We start from the raw sequence: 18,786 nt of genomic DNA, 5'->3' as shown, positions 1-18,786 counted from the left end.
CACAAGCCGTGTAATCACCTCCACAGTAACTTTGAAATTATTTTCACCAGCCCCTAAAAAACCTCCTGTACTCATTAGCAGTCACCCTTGTTTTTCTGCCAGTTTCACCAATGCTACGCAGCCACTCATCTACTCTCTGTAGAGGAGCCTGTTCTGTGCGGTCATATAAGTGGAGTCATACAATTTGTGGTCTTTTGTGTCTAGCGTCTTTTGAAAACAATGTTTTCAAAATTCATCGTGTAGTAGTGTGTATCATCAGGACTTCATTCCTTTTTATTACCAAATAATATTCCGTTACGAATATTCATTTTAGTGATCTATTCCTCACTTGATGAACATGTGGACCATTTCCATTGTTTGGCTCTTTTGAACAATCCTGCTCTGAACATCTGTGAACCAGATTTTGCATGGACGTATGTCTTCCTTCCTTGGGTATCCACCTAGAAGTGGAATCCCGGCATCCCGCTGCGATACTGGTAGCTCTCTGTTGAACCTTTGCAAGATCCACCAGGCTGCTCTCCAAAGCAGCTGCTTCACCTCACCTTGCCACTAGCACAAAATACGAGAGCTCCGAATCACCCATCCTCACCAACACTTTTCATTTTTTTTTCTTAAAAATGATTGTAGCTATCCTAGTTGGGTGTGAAGCGGCAGCACATTGCGGTTTAGATTTGTAGTTCATGTGCTTATTGGTCATTTGTGTATCATCTTTGGAGCAGTGTCTGTTTAGATCTTGTGTCTATTTAGAAATCGGGTGCTTTTCTATTATTGAGTTCTTCACTATTAAAGTTGAACAAATAAATAGCATAAGCTCTAGGTAAAGCTGCACGGTCAGTAAAATTCCCCCACATGCCAATACCATGTAATGCACAGTGCAGAATGTAAAACATGGACAGAGAACATCAGCGAAGGGCTGCCACGTAGTTCAGAGCTTTGATTCCATCTGGGACATGAACGAAGCATTTCTACTCCACCAAATCAGCATTTTGTGGGTTAGTAAAGCACTAAATTCCTGACTAATCAGATTGTTCCAAATATTAAATACAATATAATGATTCTATATGTGATTTAATAAATGATTTTGTCTCCCCAGTGCTTGACGGTAATGAAACTTTTAGTGTATGTACAGACCCAAGTTGGTATAATAAAACTCCAACGTTTTCAAGCTACAGCTGATTTCAAATTGTACCGCAGTGTACATTTAATTACCAAAATAAGTTGCAAAAAGTTTACCTAAGTTCCTATAAGATAAACTAGAAGTGGGAACCACCATCTCTTCTTACAAAATTTGGGCTCTTTCACAACAGCAATGACTAAAATAAATGGTGCCAATTTTTTGGAGAGAGTCTTGTTTAATTCAGAATATAATTAAAATCTCATGTAGCTTTATTGGTTTTAGTATCCAGCAGAGAAAAAATATTGAAACTCCAAGAGATTTTGAATTAAATAGCTGCAACAGTTTTGTTTTATTAGTTCTGACTGTGTGAAAAAAAATCATAGGGAAAACTTTGGAAAAATCTAGTTCTTTTAGAGCCCCAAATGACTTTTAAAACAATAAAACAAACTATAAAACCCACACAAGTGATATTAAAAATTATGTAGTTCAATAAATGTGACATTCACAAATGTGGTTGTAATTTTTTTTTTTTAACTATAGCAAAGTGAACGTGGATCTGACGATTGGATTTAGAAAAGGTGGTGTTATATAGCTTAACAGAATTAAGTGCTTCAATTTGCTGGTGAGGATTATGTAGCTAAGTTGGAATGTTCTACCAGTGCTAAAAGATCTCCAGCCACTTCCCAGGGTCTGTGGCAAAAATCAAAGAAAGAGATGATGCTCCCCTTATTAGTGATTATTTAATAATCCTATATTAGTGATTCTTTGCCTAGCTTTTTATACTTATTTTTGGAAGTTTCTAGATTTAGATCATTTTGACTGGCGGTTGACTCATGACAGAATGAACTAATACCATGAACCCATACAATTTTTGAGATGGAGAAGGACGGCTGGCTAGTGATTTACTGCAAAGGCATCCAATGACTTGGAGCAGTGATCGAAGTTACGCAGAGGTAGAAGGGGCAGGAAAAAGGTGAAAAACAAAGATGAAGGGGAAACAAATTTTGAGAAAGATGCTAATCACAGTCATCTCCTTAGTTCTAAGAGGTCCCAGTCTTCAAAGGCTCTGACCTAAATGTGAAGGCGCATCCGACTTCAGGTAGTTTCTGTCCTGTCTTTGCAGCTGTTACATGTCCTCGGGACACAGTGACTCTCAAGCAGGCCACGTGGGGAGAGTGAGGACTGGCGGGGCAGCACAACATTAGAGCTGCCCCTCAGAAGGGTTCCCAGTGACTCCCAAACACCCAAGAGACAGTGCTTCCACTGTGCAACAAAAATCACACTTAATTTTTTCCAGTTTTTATGCTAAAACATTTCAAACCTACAGAGAAGTTGAAACTATAGTACAATGAATATCTGTATACTCTGCACTTGAATTCACCAGTAATTTTTTTACATTTGCTCTATGAGGGTACTTCAAAAAGTTCGTGGAAAATGGAATTAAAAGTTGTCTGTGTACAAAAACTTCTGAAATCCATGCATTTTTCAAATATTCATTTCTGTAAACTTTTTGAACATCCCTTGTATCTCTCTGTATATATACACATATGTATATTTATACAGATGTGTGCATTTTACATGTGTATGTTACATGTGTGTTTACGTGTATGTGTAGTGAGCTACTTGAAAGTAAGTTGCAAATACTGTTACCCATCACTCCTAAATATTTTAATTTGCATCTCCCAAGAATTAGGACTTTTTTATATAACTCAGAATACCAAACATAAAACATGCAGTTCATAGTTTTCTCCACCAAAATGTCACTTACAGTTTTCTTAAAACTCCAGAATCAAACATTTGGGACAATCCTCTGAGATTCTGTGAAAATTCTCATCTGCATTTCATGTGATGGTTGTGATGTGCAATGCTGGCCCTTCTTGGGTGAATAAGGCCGTTTTTGAGTTTTAATGAATACTTCTGTCAGCTGGCATCGCTGCAGATTTCCCATCCACCATCCCTTTCTCCCTCTCTTTGAATATCACTGTGGACTTACAAGTTGTTATATTCAATCATGTATTTTTAAAATTTTCACTTATTGGGGCTAGAGTTGTGGTGCAGAGGGTTAAGCTGCCGCCTGCAACACTGGCCTCCCATATGAGTGCTGTTTGGAGTCCCAGCTACTCCACTTTCCCATCCAGCTCCCTGCTAACTTGCCTGGAGAAAGCAGCTGAAGATGATCTGAGTCCTTGGGCCCCTGCCACCCTTCGGGAGGCCTGGATGGGTCTCTTGGTCCTGGCTTTGGCACGGCCCAAACCATGGTTGTTGCGGCCATTTTGAGGAGTAAGCCAGCAGATAGAAGATCTCTGTGTCTCTCCCGCTGTAACTTGGCTTTTCAAATTTAAAAAATAAAATTTTTATTTATTTATTTGAGAGGGAGAAAGAGGAGAGAGAGAGCGTTCACTTCCATCTCCTGGTTCCCTTCCCAGATGCCTGTGAAGCCAGGAGCACAGAACTCAATCTGGGTCTCCCGCACGGGTGATAGCACCTAACTACTTGAGCGATCACTTACTGCCTCCCAGGGTGTGCATTGGCAAGAAGCCGGAATGGGGACTGGAGCTGCAGACTCGGATCCAGGAACTGGGATATGGGGTGTGGGCATCTCAAACGCTAGGCCAAATGTCCACTGCCATAATTTACTTTTGCGGCTTACATCACCCGGTTTTGGTTAATGGACGCCCCTTCAAGGCAGTTCTGTCTTCCTGTCATAGTTTCTGGCACCTACCGAGCTCACTTCATACTTTTGCATGGGTCAACTCTTCAAACACTCAAAAGGTGGGCATTTGCCCTCCAACCCTACCTTTCTCTTCCGGGATAGCTAAAGTCGTCACTAGGTCACTAGTTCGTTATTCTTCCAGAAATAATTTATGTAAAAAAAGAGCAATCTCCCCTTCCCCCTCTCTTCTCTCCCTTTCTCTCACCTAGCCCCCAAGGTTTGAGCCGGAATGAGAGCACACTACACTCGCTGGGTCTGCACTTGTTGCTCTAGTCAGATGCCTAAAGATACTTATGACCCCAGCTCAAAAAGATCAGGCATCTTCAGGCCAAGTTTCAAATGTTCCAGGAGAAAAAGGCCGAAGGTGATGGCTCCACCGAAGCTTCATTTACCGAACACTAGACGCTAGACGCTGGGCTGGGAGTGTTGGTCCCCGTCCCCCTCGGGCTTGGTGACACCTGCTCCTCTCAAGCATCCTGTTCTTGGGAAGCCGTTCCCTCCCTTAACGACTTCCTCCCGCCCCCCCCCCCGCCCCCGCAACCAGGTTTAAGGTAATTAGGGACGTCTCCTCCCAAACGCCTACAGGTCACCGCGTTGGATCTGCCTCCCGTCTCCCGAGGGCAGAGGCCGCGCGTGACCCGTCCACTGCCGGCCCACAGTAGCCGCGCAACAAAAACGTGTGCAATGAAATTCGAACCCAGTCCATCCGGCTCCCGGGCCCCTCCTCTTCCCACCCCGGCCCGGCTGCAGCTGGAAAAAGTGCCAAGGCGTAGACGTTATACTCTGCGCAATAGCAGAAGCTGGGAAGTCTTTCCATTTCCACGACTAATGGAGGACCTCAGCAGAAACAGCTCACCGCGAGGTGTGACGACCGCAGGAGGGCGTCAATCAATAAAATGCCCCCTCGCCCCGGAGGCGAGTGGAGTCGAACAGAGCCGGGGCCACGCGGGCCAGCGCCACCGCGTCAATAGGAAACACATGCAGAACGGGGAAGCCCGGCTGCGCGCAGCTGTGACCCCCAGGGCAGGCGGAGAACGGACAGGGGACAGCCCCCCTCCATGGGATCCAAGAAGACTGCACAGCTTCTGCCCGACGCCGTGGCCCCGGGCTCCCCCTGGAGTCTTGTCCAGAGCAGCTTTCTGCTAGCATCCCATGGAGGGAGGCGGCTGAGACCGAGCCCCGCAAGTGAAACGGGCTGGAGCGGCCCACGGCCCGGAGCACCTTAAGTCCAGTGGTGCGGGCTCCGCGGGGTACGCAGCTCAGGGCCGGGGCTCTCTGAAGCAGCGCCGGGAACCCAGGGCGCTCTCCTGCTGCCAGCGACCACAGCCAGCGCCGCCGTGCCTCGGAAAGGGAGGGGCGCACGGGCAGCGGAGCGTTCCTCCGCCAGCGCTTCGGCGCCCCCGACTCCCGCCGCATCTCTCCCGGGGTCAGGGGCCGGGCTCGTGTCTGGACTGTCCTCCTTTCCCCCACCCGCCCCGAGTTTCGGCAGAAGTGCCTCCGGGCCAGGCCTGCGCTCCAAGCGGCTACTTTCCACGCGCCTCTAGCGACGGCCGCGCCTCTGGGCTGCCCTCGAAGGCGTCCCTGGCCCCGAGGTGTCTGCAGCCCCGAGCCGGGATGGGGACGGCGGCGGGGCGCCCCGGCTCAGGGTCTCTGGAGCCAGGGAGCTAGCGGGTCCGGGACGGTAGTGGGGGGGCGGAGAGCTCGGCCGGCGGGGGGCGGGCCGGGGGTGGGGGCGGGAGGCGGCTCTGGGGGCCCCGCGCCATTGGCCGCAGAGCCCGGCGGCAGGAAGGGGCCAGCGAGCGCGGCCCCACCCCGCGGCCGGCGGAGCCTATCGCCGGGAGCGCGGAGCGCGGATAAATGTAGCGCCGCGGCGCGGGCCGGCAGCTCTCGGAGGGGCCGCAGCGTACGGAGCCATGCAGTACCCGCACCCCGGGCCCGCGGCGGCGGCGGCGGGGGTGCCCCTGTACGCGCCCACGCCTCTGTTGCAGCCCGCGCACCCGACGCCCTTCTACATCGAGGACATCCTGGGCCGGGCGCCCGCCGCGCCCACGCCCACCCCCACGCTGCCGTCCCCCAACTCGTCCTTCACCAGCCTCGTGTCCTCCTACCGGACCCCGGTATACGAGCCCACGCCGATCCACCCCGCCTTCTCCCACCACTCCGCCGCCGCGCTGGCCGCCGCCTACGGCCCCAGCGGCTTCGGGGGCCCTCTGTACCCCTTCCCGCGGACGGTGAACGACTACACGCACGCCTTGCTCCGCCACGACCCCTTAGGTAAGGCGGCCGGGGTCACGGTGGGGCCGAGCCCCCCGGCGACGGTTAGAGAGGCGCCACCCGGCAGGTGGCAGCGCCCGGGAGGCGGCGGGGGCGGCGCGGGGGAAAGCAATAGAAAGTTGTGGCGAAAGCGACTGAAAAGCAACTTTCGGGCGCGCGGGGGGGGGGCGGGGGGGACTCGAAGCGCGGGCCTGGGCTGACCGCACGGTGACTCAGATTGGTTTTCCTGCACCTTGCAGGCGTCGGGATGCGCGGGCCAGGGGGAGAGCCGCCGTGGGCCGCGCGTGTCGCCCGGGGTGGGGGCCTTTGCGCCGGAGGGACGAAGGCAGCGGGTGTCGGGGCGGCGCGGGCCGGCTCCTGCGGGGCAGAGAGCGCGAGCTGCTGGGCCCCGGGTGGTTACCGGGCTGGCCTGGGTTCAACAAGCTTGTGCAGTGAAAGAGCCTGACCCTTTCCGTTCATACAGGAAATCTTGAGTTCTCGATAGGAGTAAATCTGGTTTCAGAAGCTGTTAAGTGTTTTCCTGGCTGCATGAAGCAGACCCTTCCCCCGGAGTAGTGCACGCTGCTGATTATTTTATCGACATCCTCAATACAGACAAATTCAGGAAACACTCGACTTCTGATAGCCGGGATCCGTTTTTCTGATATTGTTCATTTCCTCTGTGTGGGATGTGACTGTATGGCAGCTAAAATAACCAGTTGCTTCCTTTTTTTTTTTCTTCTTCTTCTCGAGGCTGTTTTGCACCAGTCTGAAGCCTGACGCAAGCAAAATCTCGAAAAAACAATACCAGCTTTCAAAGCGTTTAGGCGCAGGCCTGCAGAGGCACCGACGGAGGGACGGACGGACACCCCCTTTGGCAGTGGGAAACTGCAGACCCCCTCCATCCCGGCGCCGGCCGATACTTGGGGCGCACCGAATTTGCGGGGCTTGTCCCCTAAGCGCGCCGGCTTAGAATTAAGCCACCCGTGATTCGCTCCCTGGGTGGCCCTTGGCGCCTCTGGGGTCTGAAGCCCTGGGGCAAATAAGGAAGCTGGGCGGCGCGGCTGGGGCCACCAGGGTTTTCAATCTACTCTGCTGTTGGCAGCTTCAGTAGGGACCCTGGAGGCCATTAGCATTTTAATTCATTATGGACTTGATGTCGTTGAACTCGGCGCGCACCTTTGGCGAGATGGAGGGGTAGTGTCTGAGTTCCTTTGCAAACTTGGGTCGTGTTTCTTATTCCAGCCTCGAGGGTTTGGTGCCGCGGCCCCATGGCGTGACTACTCTCCCGTGGGGCCCGGCGCGAGTGGGACCCTCGGCCTGGCCGGTCTGTGGCGAACGTTGTCGCCGAGCGCTCTCCGGGTTTCCTTGGGTTACTGCTGGGACTGCGCAGGAGGAAGCGGAGGGTTTTTCGAGATAGACCAACAGGAAACACATTGACGGAAATGTTGCCATAGCCCACGGCGTGGCTTTAACTGGCCGCCTCCGCCGGCCGAGTGTGAAATCAGAGGCTACCGCGGCGCGCTCCGGTCCGGATTGGAGGCTCATCGCGCGGCCTAACGGGGCACCCGCGCCGGTCGCTGCCCGCACGCACAGCCTGCACTGGGGTAGTGAAGCAGCCCCGCTCCGCCCCCAAACGCACACCCCCGCGTTCCACTCCCTACCCCGAGGGTTTGGGAATGCGGGTCACTCAGGGAGAGGACTTGGCGGTGGAAACAGTTGCGTAGCAGTTCTTGGTGAAATAAGGCCCAGGTCTATTAAGCCCAGAGATATGTGCGTTTGTGTCCAGCTGCGCGGGGAGGGGGGGAGAGTAGTGCTGCCCAGTGGACGTGTCTGGGTGGCCCCCGGAGCCCCCCTCGCCGCCTTTGTCACCCCGTGAGCAGGCCTGGAGCGGATGGACCGCGCTGACCTCCGCTCCCGCCTTCCGCAGGCAAACCCTTGCTCTGGAGCCCCTTCCTGCAGAGGCCTCTGCATAAGAGGAAAGGCGGCCAGGTGAGGTTCTCCAACGACCAGACCATTGAGCTGGAGAAGAAGTTCGAGACCCAGAAGTACCTCTCCCCGCCCGAGAGGAAGCGGCTGGCCAAGATGCTGCAGCTCAGCGAGAGGCAGGTGAGCGCGCCCGGCCTCCTGCCGGGGTGGTCCGCGCGGGAGACGCTGGGGGCCACGGGGCCCGTGCGCCCCTGGAGGGCTGGCCGGCTTCGTCGCCCCCGGCCGCGTCTTCCCGCCTCCCAGCGCCCGCTCGCTCGATCTCTGGATCCCGAGCTCCTGGCAAGTTTGCTTTCTTTCCTTCCTGTAGGTCAAAACCTGGTTTCAGAATCGACGCGCTAAATGGAGAAGACTAAAACAGGTATCGACGTGGTTCCGTTTCTATGGAAATAAATATTTTTATCATGTTATCTCTTTGCGGGGCCTGTTATGGGCTGTATGCAAAAGTCATTTGAGAGACTATTTAACCTCTCCACCTTGATTAAAAAGGCAAATACTCCTGCCGAAATGCAGGATGAGTTGCTCAGGTGGCAGTAATGCTAAAAGCGCCTAATGCAGTTCCTATATCAATTATGCTTGGGTTTTCACACACTGGCTAGTAAAACTCCCGGCTAATTGTTTTATAAACCCCATATGTTGTTTATCTAATTAACGCAGGAAAGATAAAGTAATTGACAGTAAATGACTTAAGCAGTTATCTTCGGGAGAAAATTGTTTCTTTTATTTACACAGCCATAATAAAACCAGACAGAACTCAAGGGTAAATATAAGGAAACAAACACCTTTAAGTCTTGTTTGCATTGTTTTTTTTTTTAAAACAAGAATTAAATATCAAAGAGTTTAAAATTATTTTCCACCTAATGCCAGCTCTTAAAACGATTATAAAACATGTAAGAAAATATTCAAGCCTATTTGCAAAGTGGCTTAGACTTTCTTGCAGTCTTTCTTCCAATGACCTTGTTTCGCAATATGTGATAAAAACTAAAGGTTGAGTTTCTAAAGAAGCTCTATTGGCTTAAAGCTAAAGATTCATTTTTGATGTCCTAATTTGGATGGGTTTCCGAAATTACAGGAAAATTGCTACACTGTTCGCTTTGCCAGTGCATATACAATTTCGAGTATATAAAAGATTTTGAAACAAAAACACAAAGTTTTAGCAATGTGGATTTTAAAATATTCTTGCTCTTACTTTTTCATTCCAGACAAGGTGTTGTATTAAAGATAATTTTGAAACCAAAAATAAAATTCCCATAATTCCAGTACTCTCACATGATTTAAATGTTTGCAGATCTCCCTGCGATTGTCTGTTTGTTACATAGTTTGTGTATGGTGAGCTTATTACTCTACAATCATTTTTTTTAATCTTAGCAGAATACCATAATGCTTCTGTGTAGAGTCCAGTGTTCGCTGTAGACAAGCACGGGATTCGAAATGATCAGATTTATTTACTTCTTGGTCAAAGCCTTTAGCTTACTGGAGCTTTTAAAAAAGTATTGGAACATGGGAATATTCGTAGGAAATTGCCCCAGAGTTGAAGCAAACTGTAGGAAGTCTCCCTTCTTGCTTCTTTGCCATGGCTTTGTAACTTGTGGTGCGCAGATGCTTATAAATGTACTCCAAGAGATGAATTGCGAAGGGGTTCAAGCTAGTAATTTTGACCTTCCTTCTTAACTCACTAAATTTAACATTCTTATTTTTAAAATGTCTCAGAGGTCACATTCATTGACAAGGTTTAAAAACGTGAAGAATGAAGGTAGCTCCCATCTGCAGTGATGGTCTCATGTCTTTGCCCCCTTAAACTTAAGAACCACACATCTGGGCTGGTGTAAAGTGTTCAGTTGGCATAGTACATTGACATTGAGCTTTGTGGCTGGTACTTATCTGGCAAGAGGATGATCTTTCTCTGATGTGACAGAAACTGTTTACTTCTTCCAAAGTGAGAAAGTTGCATAAGTATGTGTGTTATGAATTAAGAGTATTGCTGGCCACACTTGGTAAATAAAAAACTAAATGGATGGTACACCCTGGAAAGACGATTCGATTTATGCCTTTTCCTTCTCCCTGTTTCACGATCCTACCCATGTCCATTTTCATTCGCTTTCTTCAGGAAAACCCTCAAAGCGGCAAAAAAGAACAGGAAAATGTGGACAGTCCCTGTGAGCAGCGGCCAGACTTGCCCGGTGACCAGCACAAAGGTGCTTCTTTGGATAGCTCCCAGTGCTCACAGTCCCCTGCCTCCCAGGAAGACCTTGAATCAGAGATCTCAGAGGATTCTGATCAGGAAGTGGACATCGAGGGCGATAAAGGCTACTTTAATGCTGGATGATTACCACTGGCACTGGCGCACAGAAAACTGGACTTGGGAATAACGTTTTGCAACAGAAAGTCTTCGTAGAAGAACTGGAAAACTTTATAAGAAAGGGAATCAATTTTCTGGTATTCTGGAAACCGAAAATATTTGTTGCACTGGTTAATGAACAAACCTACGTTGAAGCCTGCATTTTGACTTAACAGATGGTTCATGTAGGTTGTTTGGGTAAGGTGACTTTTCAGTGATTAAATTCACCACCATCACCACCCCCCTTTAAAACAGTAAATTGTTATTGGTATTTATAAACAGCAATATTTGAAGGTTTCTGTGGACATTTTAAGTTATAACGTCAAGGTTTTCATAGGGTCTGCTTGAACGACTTTTCCATGACCTGTCTGTACATCCTACTGCGTGGGAAAGCAGAGCAGAACCAACCCCAAATCCAGAGTGTACTTTGGGTCTGGGCCCCTTGGTGTTCAAAGGGAACATTCTTTACTTCTATATGACGGTCATATCCCGATACCTTAAATCCAAAACATTTCAAGAGCTTGTGTCTGGGGGCTGTGTGTCCTTTCTGTCATGTAAGACTTAAATGCTTGTTGTGCACTGTCACTTACTACCTGTTTGACCAAGGTGTTAAGGGGTAGTACAGTCCAACACAGGCAGAGAAACTGACTCCTTGGAGACAGAATTCATCGCAGGCTTATTAAATGTAAGTAGATTGTAGATACTGTGTTTTGTATCAAACATTGTTTATAACATGTATATATAGATCTGTTTCCTGTAAAAAAAATGGCCCAAATGGTGTGTTTGTGTTTGTTTTTTTTTAATGAGTAACGTCTACAAAATAAATCCGTCCACGGGACTACTGACCTCTTTGCTCGTCTCCTCTCGTTCTTTGATGGACAAAACACAGGAACCTGTTTTTGCAGCGCCTTCTGGGGCCCTGGGTTAGGGCAGGGCCCTTGCTCCCGTGAGAGTGGATTTGGGCTGCGGCCGGCAGTGGGCCCCTGGATCGTAGGTTTGGGCCTCCCTTGGGTGTTTGTTAGGGGACTGTTTACCTGGGTGGGGGATCGAGGGTGTGGGTGCGGCTCCTGTGCGCAGACCCTGACCCGGACAGGTTCGAGCCCTGGGCGCGCCGGGTGGTGGGAAGCGCCACAGCGGCCAGCTCCGCCAGCCATCCGGGCCCCATCGATTCACCTCTGTCGCTGACCTGGCCCGGGCCGCCGTCCTTGACCAGCGTGAATCAACACTGCGTCATCCCTCGGCGGCGGCAGCTGCTCCAGACCCGGCTCGGAGGGCCAGGCTGGGGCTGGGGCGGGGGTAGGGATCCGCATCTGGAGCTGGGGAACCGCGGGCAGGTGATCTGCGCCAAGACTGGTTCTCGCACCCAAGGAGCAGCAAGATCACCAGCACGGCTTGGTTGAAATGCCTGGGCTGCTCAGTCTTTGGAGTCGTGCCTTGATCAGTGGGGTGGGAAGGGGAGTTTGTGTTTCTAAGGAACGCGCAAGCGATGCGAGAGCTGCTGGGCCAGGGACTGCTGGGTTGGAGAACCGCTGCTTTTAGGCGCTCCGAAGTGCGCAAGCAACAAGTGGGACCAGAATTCCTCCCTCACCCCAGCGCCCCAAGCTTCCCTCCCGGGAACTCCTGCCAGCCCCTGGAGCTGGGTGGTGGGGACTGGGAGGGAGGGAGAGGGCACAGAGGGAAGCGGGAAGCTTTATGCAGAATTGAGGAAAGGGGCTGTGAGGGAGAGAAAGTGCTGAGGTGAGGTGGGTGTGGGCTGTGGGTTCAGACAGCTGGATATTGCTAGCCAACATCCAGGTGCCTGCTTAGATGAACTCTCAGGTCCCTGAAGTTCCAGGAAAACGATGACAAAGACCCATGCTTGGGACAGGCCAGGAAATCTCTCTCTGTCTGGCCTTGACCTCCATGGACCCCTCTAGCTGAGGAGCTGGGAATACCCGGCCGATGGCCTTCACAGGAAATGACCCTTACCGGGGCTGGGGTTTTCCAGACATGGACACTCAGGTGAAAATAGTGAAAAAGTCATTGCTCTTAGGGGACTGTCCCATCCTCCTCTTCGATTTCCACAAGGTCCGAAGAAGTGCAGGTGAGTTTAGATTTCTGAGACAATTAGTACTGGTCTTTAAGATAGAGGTATAGGGGCCAGCGCTGTGGAGTAGGAATTAAAGTTGCCACCTGCATTGCCAGCATCCCATATGGCACAGGTTCAGGTCCTGGCTGGTCCTCTTCCAATCCAGCTCTCTGCTATGGCCTGGGAAAGCAGTACAAGATGGCCCAAGTCCTTGGGCCCCTGCACCCACCTGGGAGACCCGGAAGATGCTCCTGGCCCCTGGCTTGGGATCAGCGCAGCTCTGGCCAGGCCATTGCAGCCAATTGAGGACTGAACCAGCAGATGGAAGACCTCTCTCTTTGTCTCTGCCTCTCCTTCTCTCTGTATAACTCTGACTTAAATAAATTAAATCTTTTTAAAAAAGTATCAGTCGATGTGGAAACTTGAAGGTTTAAGTTAGACTTGTAGTTCTTGGCCTCAGTACACTCATCTGTAAGAGGGAAGGTGGTCTGGGGGCTCTCCAGGACCCCCCTCCAGTTCCCCAATTGCCAGCTGTTGAGCTGCTTTCCTTGGCTACTTCCCCTGTTTCCTGTGGCTCCTCAAGGTTGGGGCTCAAAGCTGCCATCCATGGGGTGAGTTTCCCTTCGCATCAGATGCAGGCTTCCACCCCCAGACCCTGCCAACAGGTACATCAAAGCTTCAAGGGTCATAATCTTGTCTGACAATGGAACTATCAGATTTCTGGAGAATTGGGGTGCTTGTGGACCTCCTTTTGAATGAAAGTGATCCTGAAATTGTGTGTGTGTGTGTGTGTGTGTGTGTGTTGTTTCTGGAGATAACCTCTGGTTAAATATTTATTCTTGGAAGTAACTGTATGATGACTATTAGGCAGAAAAATACCAGTTTACATATCGATCCACATTAGAAAATCTGAGGAATGAAATCACATTCTAAAGTTGGTGACTCCCTGAAAGCAGGCTGTTTTCCAACCAGAAGTGAATCTTCTCTCCCAATCACTCATATTCCGAGTCTAAATATGTCCTTAAGAATCAAGGACATATGGACTGGAGGAGATACAGTATTCTCAGGACTGGTTGGCATGGACTTTTGTAAAGTGCCCCATTGCAGATTGCCAACGAATATTTACAAATTCTTCCTACAATCCAAGCATTTTTCATTTGTTTGTCTTGTGGCTACTTCATGTTGAAGCAGCATGTATGACCTTTACAGCACAACTCCTGTTTTGTTTTTAACTCTTTTTATCAGGAGATTCAACTTGAAAACGGTTATCATTTAGCAGGAAGACAAACAGAAAAGCACATTTTTGTAAGCAAAACGTTAATGATTGGAAGAATTGCCCTAATTTCACCATGACAGTGTGTGATTAATCCCCTGGGTCATGTACTTACACTCTAAGTGATTCAGTTCGTTGGTCTTTGATATTCAGGGCCCTTTTTAACTTAATAGGATATTGATTTTGTTGGATAATGTACTTTGACTCTTTAAACAACATCACTTTGGGGATGACTGGCCTGCTGTGTAGTATTTTATTTAGAGAACTATTGCATAAGGTTTCTTTTTCTTACTTTTTATGGTTTTCTCAGGGTGAAAGCTGATAAGACATCTTGTGGGAAAAGAGGAAACCATCTCTGATAGTGAAAGTACCTATTCTTTCTTCATTTTTGGCCAGCTTTGTGGGGGAGGGGTTTATTACTATGAATATTCATCTCAGCTAATGGAGATAGGACAGGAATTCCAGAAAATTTCATTTGGGAGAAATGCATTTTGCTGGGGACATATTTACCAAAGTTCCTGCTCCAGTCAGGATGACTTTTCTTTAAAATCTAACAGTTAGTGATCTTTTAGGTCTGTGCCTGGAGATATTAATGTGCCTAAGTATGGCACGGGACAGAATAGGGTAAACCAATCACTCAGGGTGCTTGTAAATGGTTAGGAGTTTGAGATCTTGTGGGCAAAAGAATCTCAGGTTGTACTGACATTTGCTTTCCATCCCGTTTGGGTTTTACGAAATCCCAGCTGCACTCTGTTGGTGTCTGATCTAATTTTGTCGCCTGATAAATTTTTTGGAACTGTTCTTAAATTCCAGTGAGAGGCACCTTGGCCGTTCCTCCAGCCCACCTCAATATCGGAGATCCAGAATCTGCGAGTCAGCAGCGATCCCTTCCGATGTGGCTGTCGGGAACCCTATCTCAAAGGCAACCACACCGCTGTGAAAAAAGAGCAGGCTGGTTGGGGACCCTGGGAAACCTGACCTCAGCCCCTCAGTTGCTAGCGAGTGGGCGCTCGCTCACCTAGGAGGATCCATCCATACTGGCACACAGTGGGCTCCAAGTGTTCGCCAGGGCAACTAGAAAGCCCCCAGGACGGCCCTCTTTGGGACCAGCTCTTTGATTCGCATCTGCAGGCGGGAAACCTCATCAGTCCGAGGTACACAAATCTCCGCAGACAATAGAGAGGGCTGAGGCGACGAGACCTTGGAGCAGGCAAAGGCATTTCCTGTCTGTGGAGGATCTTGACTTTGGAGCTTCCGGCGGTCGCCGCGAGGGTTTCGAGGCATCCCGACCCTTTCCTGTGGAGCTACTTAAAAAGAACTAGACAAAGAGAAAACAGTCACCCCCAGTTTCTGGCGATTTTGCAGGGGAAAGCCAAGGAGGCCGCTTCCCACTTTCAAACCTTTGTGAAGAGGGTATTTTCTGCCGACCCCCCTCCCCATTTTTAATCTGGAAGGAGAATTTGCTGTTATTGAAAAAAAAAAATTCAAAGACAACTTCCCAGATGAGCAAGTACAGGAAAGAGTTAGTGGTGAGGGCATCCCGTATTCATAGGTGCAGGAAGAGCCCTGCCTGTACCTTGTTTATATTTTTCTTTTGTAGTTTAATTGTGTCCTTCCTGTCTGCTTTTATTTCTTCTTTTTCGTCATTCCTTTTATCCTGCTTTCCCCTTCCTCTCTGTCAGAATTCCTCTGCCTTATTCAGTTTATTTCCCCATTAAGAACAGAACATGACTAATCTTAACTCTTTAGATGTCACTGTTAGGGCCAAGATCTTCATCAGATTCACAGTGTTAACTTTCAGCGGAGGTAACAAACCTGTTTGAGGGAGATGTTGTCCCTCTAGGGACAGTTCTTCAATTTTTTATTGCCCCCAAGATAAGCAGTAATAATTGCAACTGGAGGGTTTTGGAGTTCAGAATTTTGGAGAAGGGATTGTGGACCCATGTACTCATTCTCCGGCCATGTGGGTCTCCTGGCTGCTCTGTTCCTTGGCACCAGTAGTCTCCTCCATCTGAAACTCCCTTTCTCCAGATAATCTCATTGGCCTGCTCCCTCACCTCCTTCAGACTTGGCTTTCCTGGCCATCCTGGTTACAACTGCCACCCCCTCTACCCTGCCCCCTCCCACAATTTACTTTTTTCTCCTTACTTGCTATAATCAGATGCAGTGTTTTACCGAGTTGTCATTTGTCTGTCCTCATTGGTATATTAGGATTTCTGTCTGTTTTGTTCATTCCAGCCTGATGCATACTAGGTACACAATACATACGTGTAGAATGAATGAATGAATGTAGAAGTATGCTGAGCACTTATCATACTGTAAGTCCTTCACATGCTTTACAGCATGTAATCTGCACGACAGCCCTGTGAGGGCCATACTGTTATCAGCCGCACTTTCCAGATAAGGAAACTGTCAACTTAAGACCTCAATTACTGTACTGGGCAGTGTTGTTGTGAGAACTTCCTCCTTGGATCTGTTGCCCCTTGGAGAAGCCATCAAGTCAGGTCTAATTGTAATTGGAAGGAGAGAGCTTGGGTTTTGTGTTCATTCATTTTATGTACTGTTTGGCATAATTCCGATGCAGCATTAACTCCAGAGGGGACAAGATACCATACAGGGGACAGCAGAGCAGTGGTTGACTATTGTGTTTAGCACCCAGTGGGCTTTTCATAACTATTGTTCCATGGGATGAAAGTGAAAGCCGTGTGTCCTCCCCACAGGAGAGGAGAAACATTTCGCTGCCCCTCCTAGCTCTCCACCCTTATCACATTTCCTATTCCTCGGCCACTAGAAACACAGCTCCCCTGGATGAACCCAAGAGCAGAGCAGACAGCATGGCACGAAGTGTCTGCAAGTGCTGGGGCGGGTGTGTGCCAGGCTTGGGCCACCATGGGTCAGGACGTGTTTAGCTTGGTTTAAGGTTAAACAAGTGCTAAAAGAAGATATTTTCCTCTCCTCTTTTTACTGACTTGAATTTTAAAAACTTACTTATTTACCAATTTTATTTTGAAAAACAGAGACAACGAGAAGAAGAGAGGAATTTCACATCTGCTGCTTTACTTCCCAAATACCCACAGCAGCCAAGGCTGGAACCAGGAGATGGGAACTCAATTCAGGTCTCCCATGTGGATGGCAGGGACCCAAGTACTTGGGCCATCACCTGTTGCTTCCTAGGGTATGTATTAGCAGGAAGCTAATGGAATTGAGAACACAGCTGCGACTCAAACCCTGGGCACTCTGATATGGGATGTGGGCATTCCAAATGGCAGCTTAACCACTACCCCAAATGCTTGCTCCTCAGAATACATGACTTTTTTTAATAATATGAATTTTAAGAGGAAGTGTTTCTGTGGTTTATACTGATCATTGTTCCCTTTACACTTGGCAATTATATTCAATTTCTAATTCACACTTCTCAATTTCAATAAAGAATTTTGTTTAATGTACAGCTAGTTTACTGAAAAAATGACACCATTTGGGGTAGCCTGTTATTACTGCTATTTATATCAGCATCAACCATTTAGAAAATGGAAGCAAGCCACCCACTCATATGTTCCTAAAAGTTTTCTGGAAGCATTCCATGAATTGCAAAGAACATAGAGGGTGCTGGCTTCACCCACTGGTTCAAAGCTTTACCTTTCCTTAGCTGCGAATGGAATCTGCATTACTGCAGACTTTCCATTAATTGTAAATTAGACCAGCCTCATTCAATAGATCTTTTGAAAAATGGCCCCAGAGTGCAGGTGTGGACGTCCAGAGGAAGTGGTTTCTTAGACACCTGCCTCCCATGTGTTGACTAGATGATGCGTAGGTGGAAGGCAGTGAGAGAGTTATGATGATAGGTGGTGTTGTTGAGTAGTTAATTGAAGGTAAAATTTTTAGCTTCATCAAGCAATTACCTGATCTCATTAGGTCTTTAAAATCACCTAAATACCACTTTGTCTGAAGCAGCTGCACCTGGTTTAGATGTTATTTCAGTCAGTAATAAAAACACGGTGAGAATAGTGACCAGAAAATGTAAACAAGTAACTTCTTGTATAAGCTTGTTTGGTTATAAATCTTAGCCATTACACAGCTTATCCATTTTTTCAGAACCTAGGGCACTAAAAATATTTATATTTACATGATATTTTACTTTTTCTAAAGTGTTGTGTTTACAAAATATGTAGTTTTTAACAGATGAACTTTTTATTTTATTTTATTATTATTTTTTTTTTACAGGCAGAGTGGACAGTGAGAGAGAGACAGAGAGACAGGTCTTCCTTTGCCGTTGGTTCACCCTCCAACTGGCTGCAGCCAGCGCACCGCGCTGATCCGATGGCAGGAGCCAGGTGGTTCTCCTGGTCTCCCATGGGGTGCAGGGCCCAAGTACTTGGGCCATCCTCCACTGCACTCCCTGGCCAGAGCAGAGAGCTGGCCTGGAAGAGGGGCAACCGGGACAGAATCCGGCGCCCCGACCGGGACTAGAACCCGGTGTACCGGCGCCGCAAGGCGGAGGATTAGCCTAGTGAGCCACGGCGCCGGCCCAGATGAACTTTTTAACAAATGGGCTTGTAGATTTTTGTTTATTTTTAAGAAGCTTTTTATTAAAGTATAGCATATATACAAAAGTTCACCAATCTACATGTGCAGCTCATGAAACAAATGTACCGTGTAACTGGAATCCGTACATGAGACGGAACATCAGCAGTTTCCTTAATGCTTCCCCTGGGTCACTGTCCCCTTCCTACCCTAAGGGACACCTTTATCCTGATTCCAAAGAGCACAGATTCATTTGCTGATTCTTAAACTTTATAAAAATAGAATCACACAGTACTTTTCTCTTTTGTCTCCCACTTTTTTAGATTTTTATTGGTAAAATTCATCCATGCTACTGTGATGTTGTTTGTTCAACACTATTGCTGTTCAGTAGTCCACAGTATGCATTTTCCTGCTACTTTCAAACATCTAAATTAAAATCTGCACCACAAAATTTACAAACTTTTTTTTTTTTGACAGGCAGAGTTAGACAGTAAGAGAGAGAGAGAGAGAGGAAGGT

The 18,786-nt window shown here is 48.3% G+C and overlaps 1 protein-coding gene across 1 annotated transcript; it reads left to right on the top strand.

Annotated features, from left to right (window-relative positions):
• The first annotated feature begins 5,712 nt into the window (after window positions 1–5,712).
• Window positions 5,713–11,253, top strand: HHEX (hematopoietically expressed homeobox). Its single transcript, XM_002718509.6, has 4 exons — window positions 5,713–6,104; window positions 8,014–8,192; window positions 8,380–8,430; window positions 10,177–11,253. Exons 1-4 carry the CDS (start codon window positions 5,744–5,746, stop codon window positions 10,393–10,395), a joined length of 810 nt encoding a protein of 269 aa, XP_002718555.1. The 5' UTR covers window positions 5,713–5,743; the 3' UTR covers window positions 10,396–11,253.
• Window positions 11,254–18,786: the final 7,533 nt, after the last annotated feature.

The sequence above is a fragment of the Oryctolagus cuniculus genome, chromosome 15, assembly GCF_051225735.1.
Source record: "Oryctolagus cuniculus isolate XC-2025 breed Fujian yellow rabbit chromosome 15, ASM5122573v1, whole genome shotgun sequence".
Classification (NCBI taxonomy): Eukaryota; Metazoa; Chordata; class Mammalia; order Lagomorpha; family Leporidae; genus Oryctolagus; species Oryctolagus cuniculus.
Note: the sequence above shows the minus strand (reverse complement) of the source record. Positions and strands in the feature narration are given on the sequence as shown.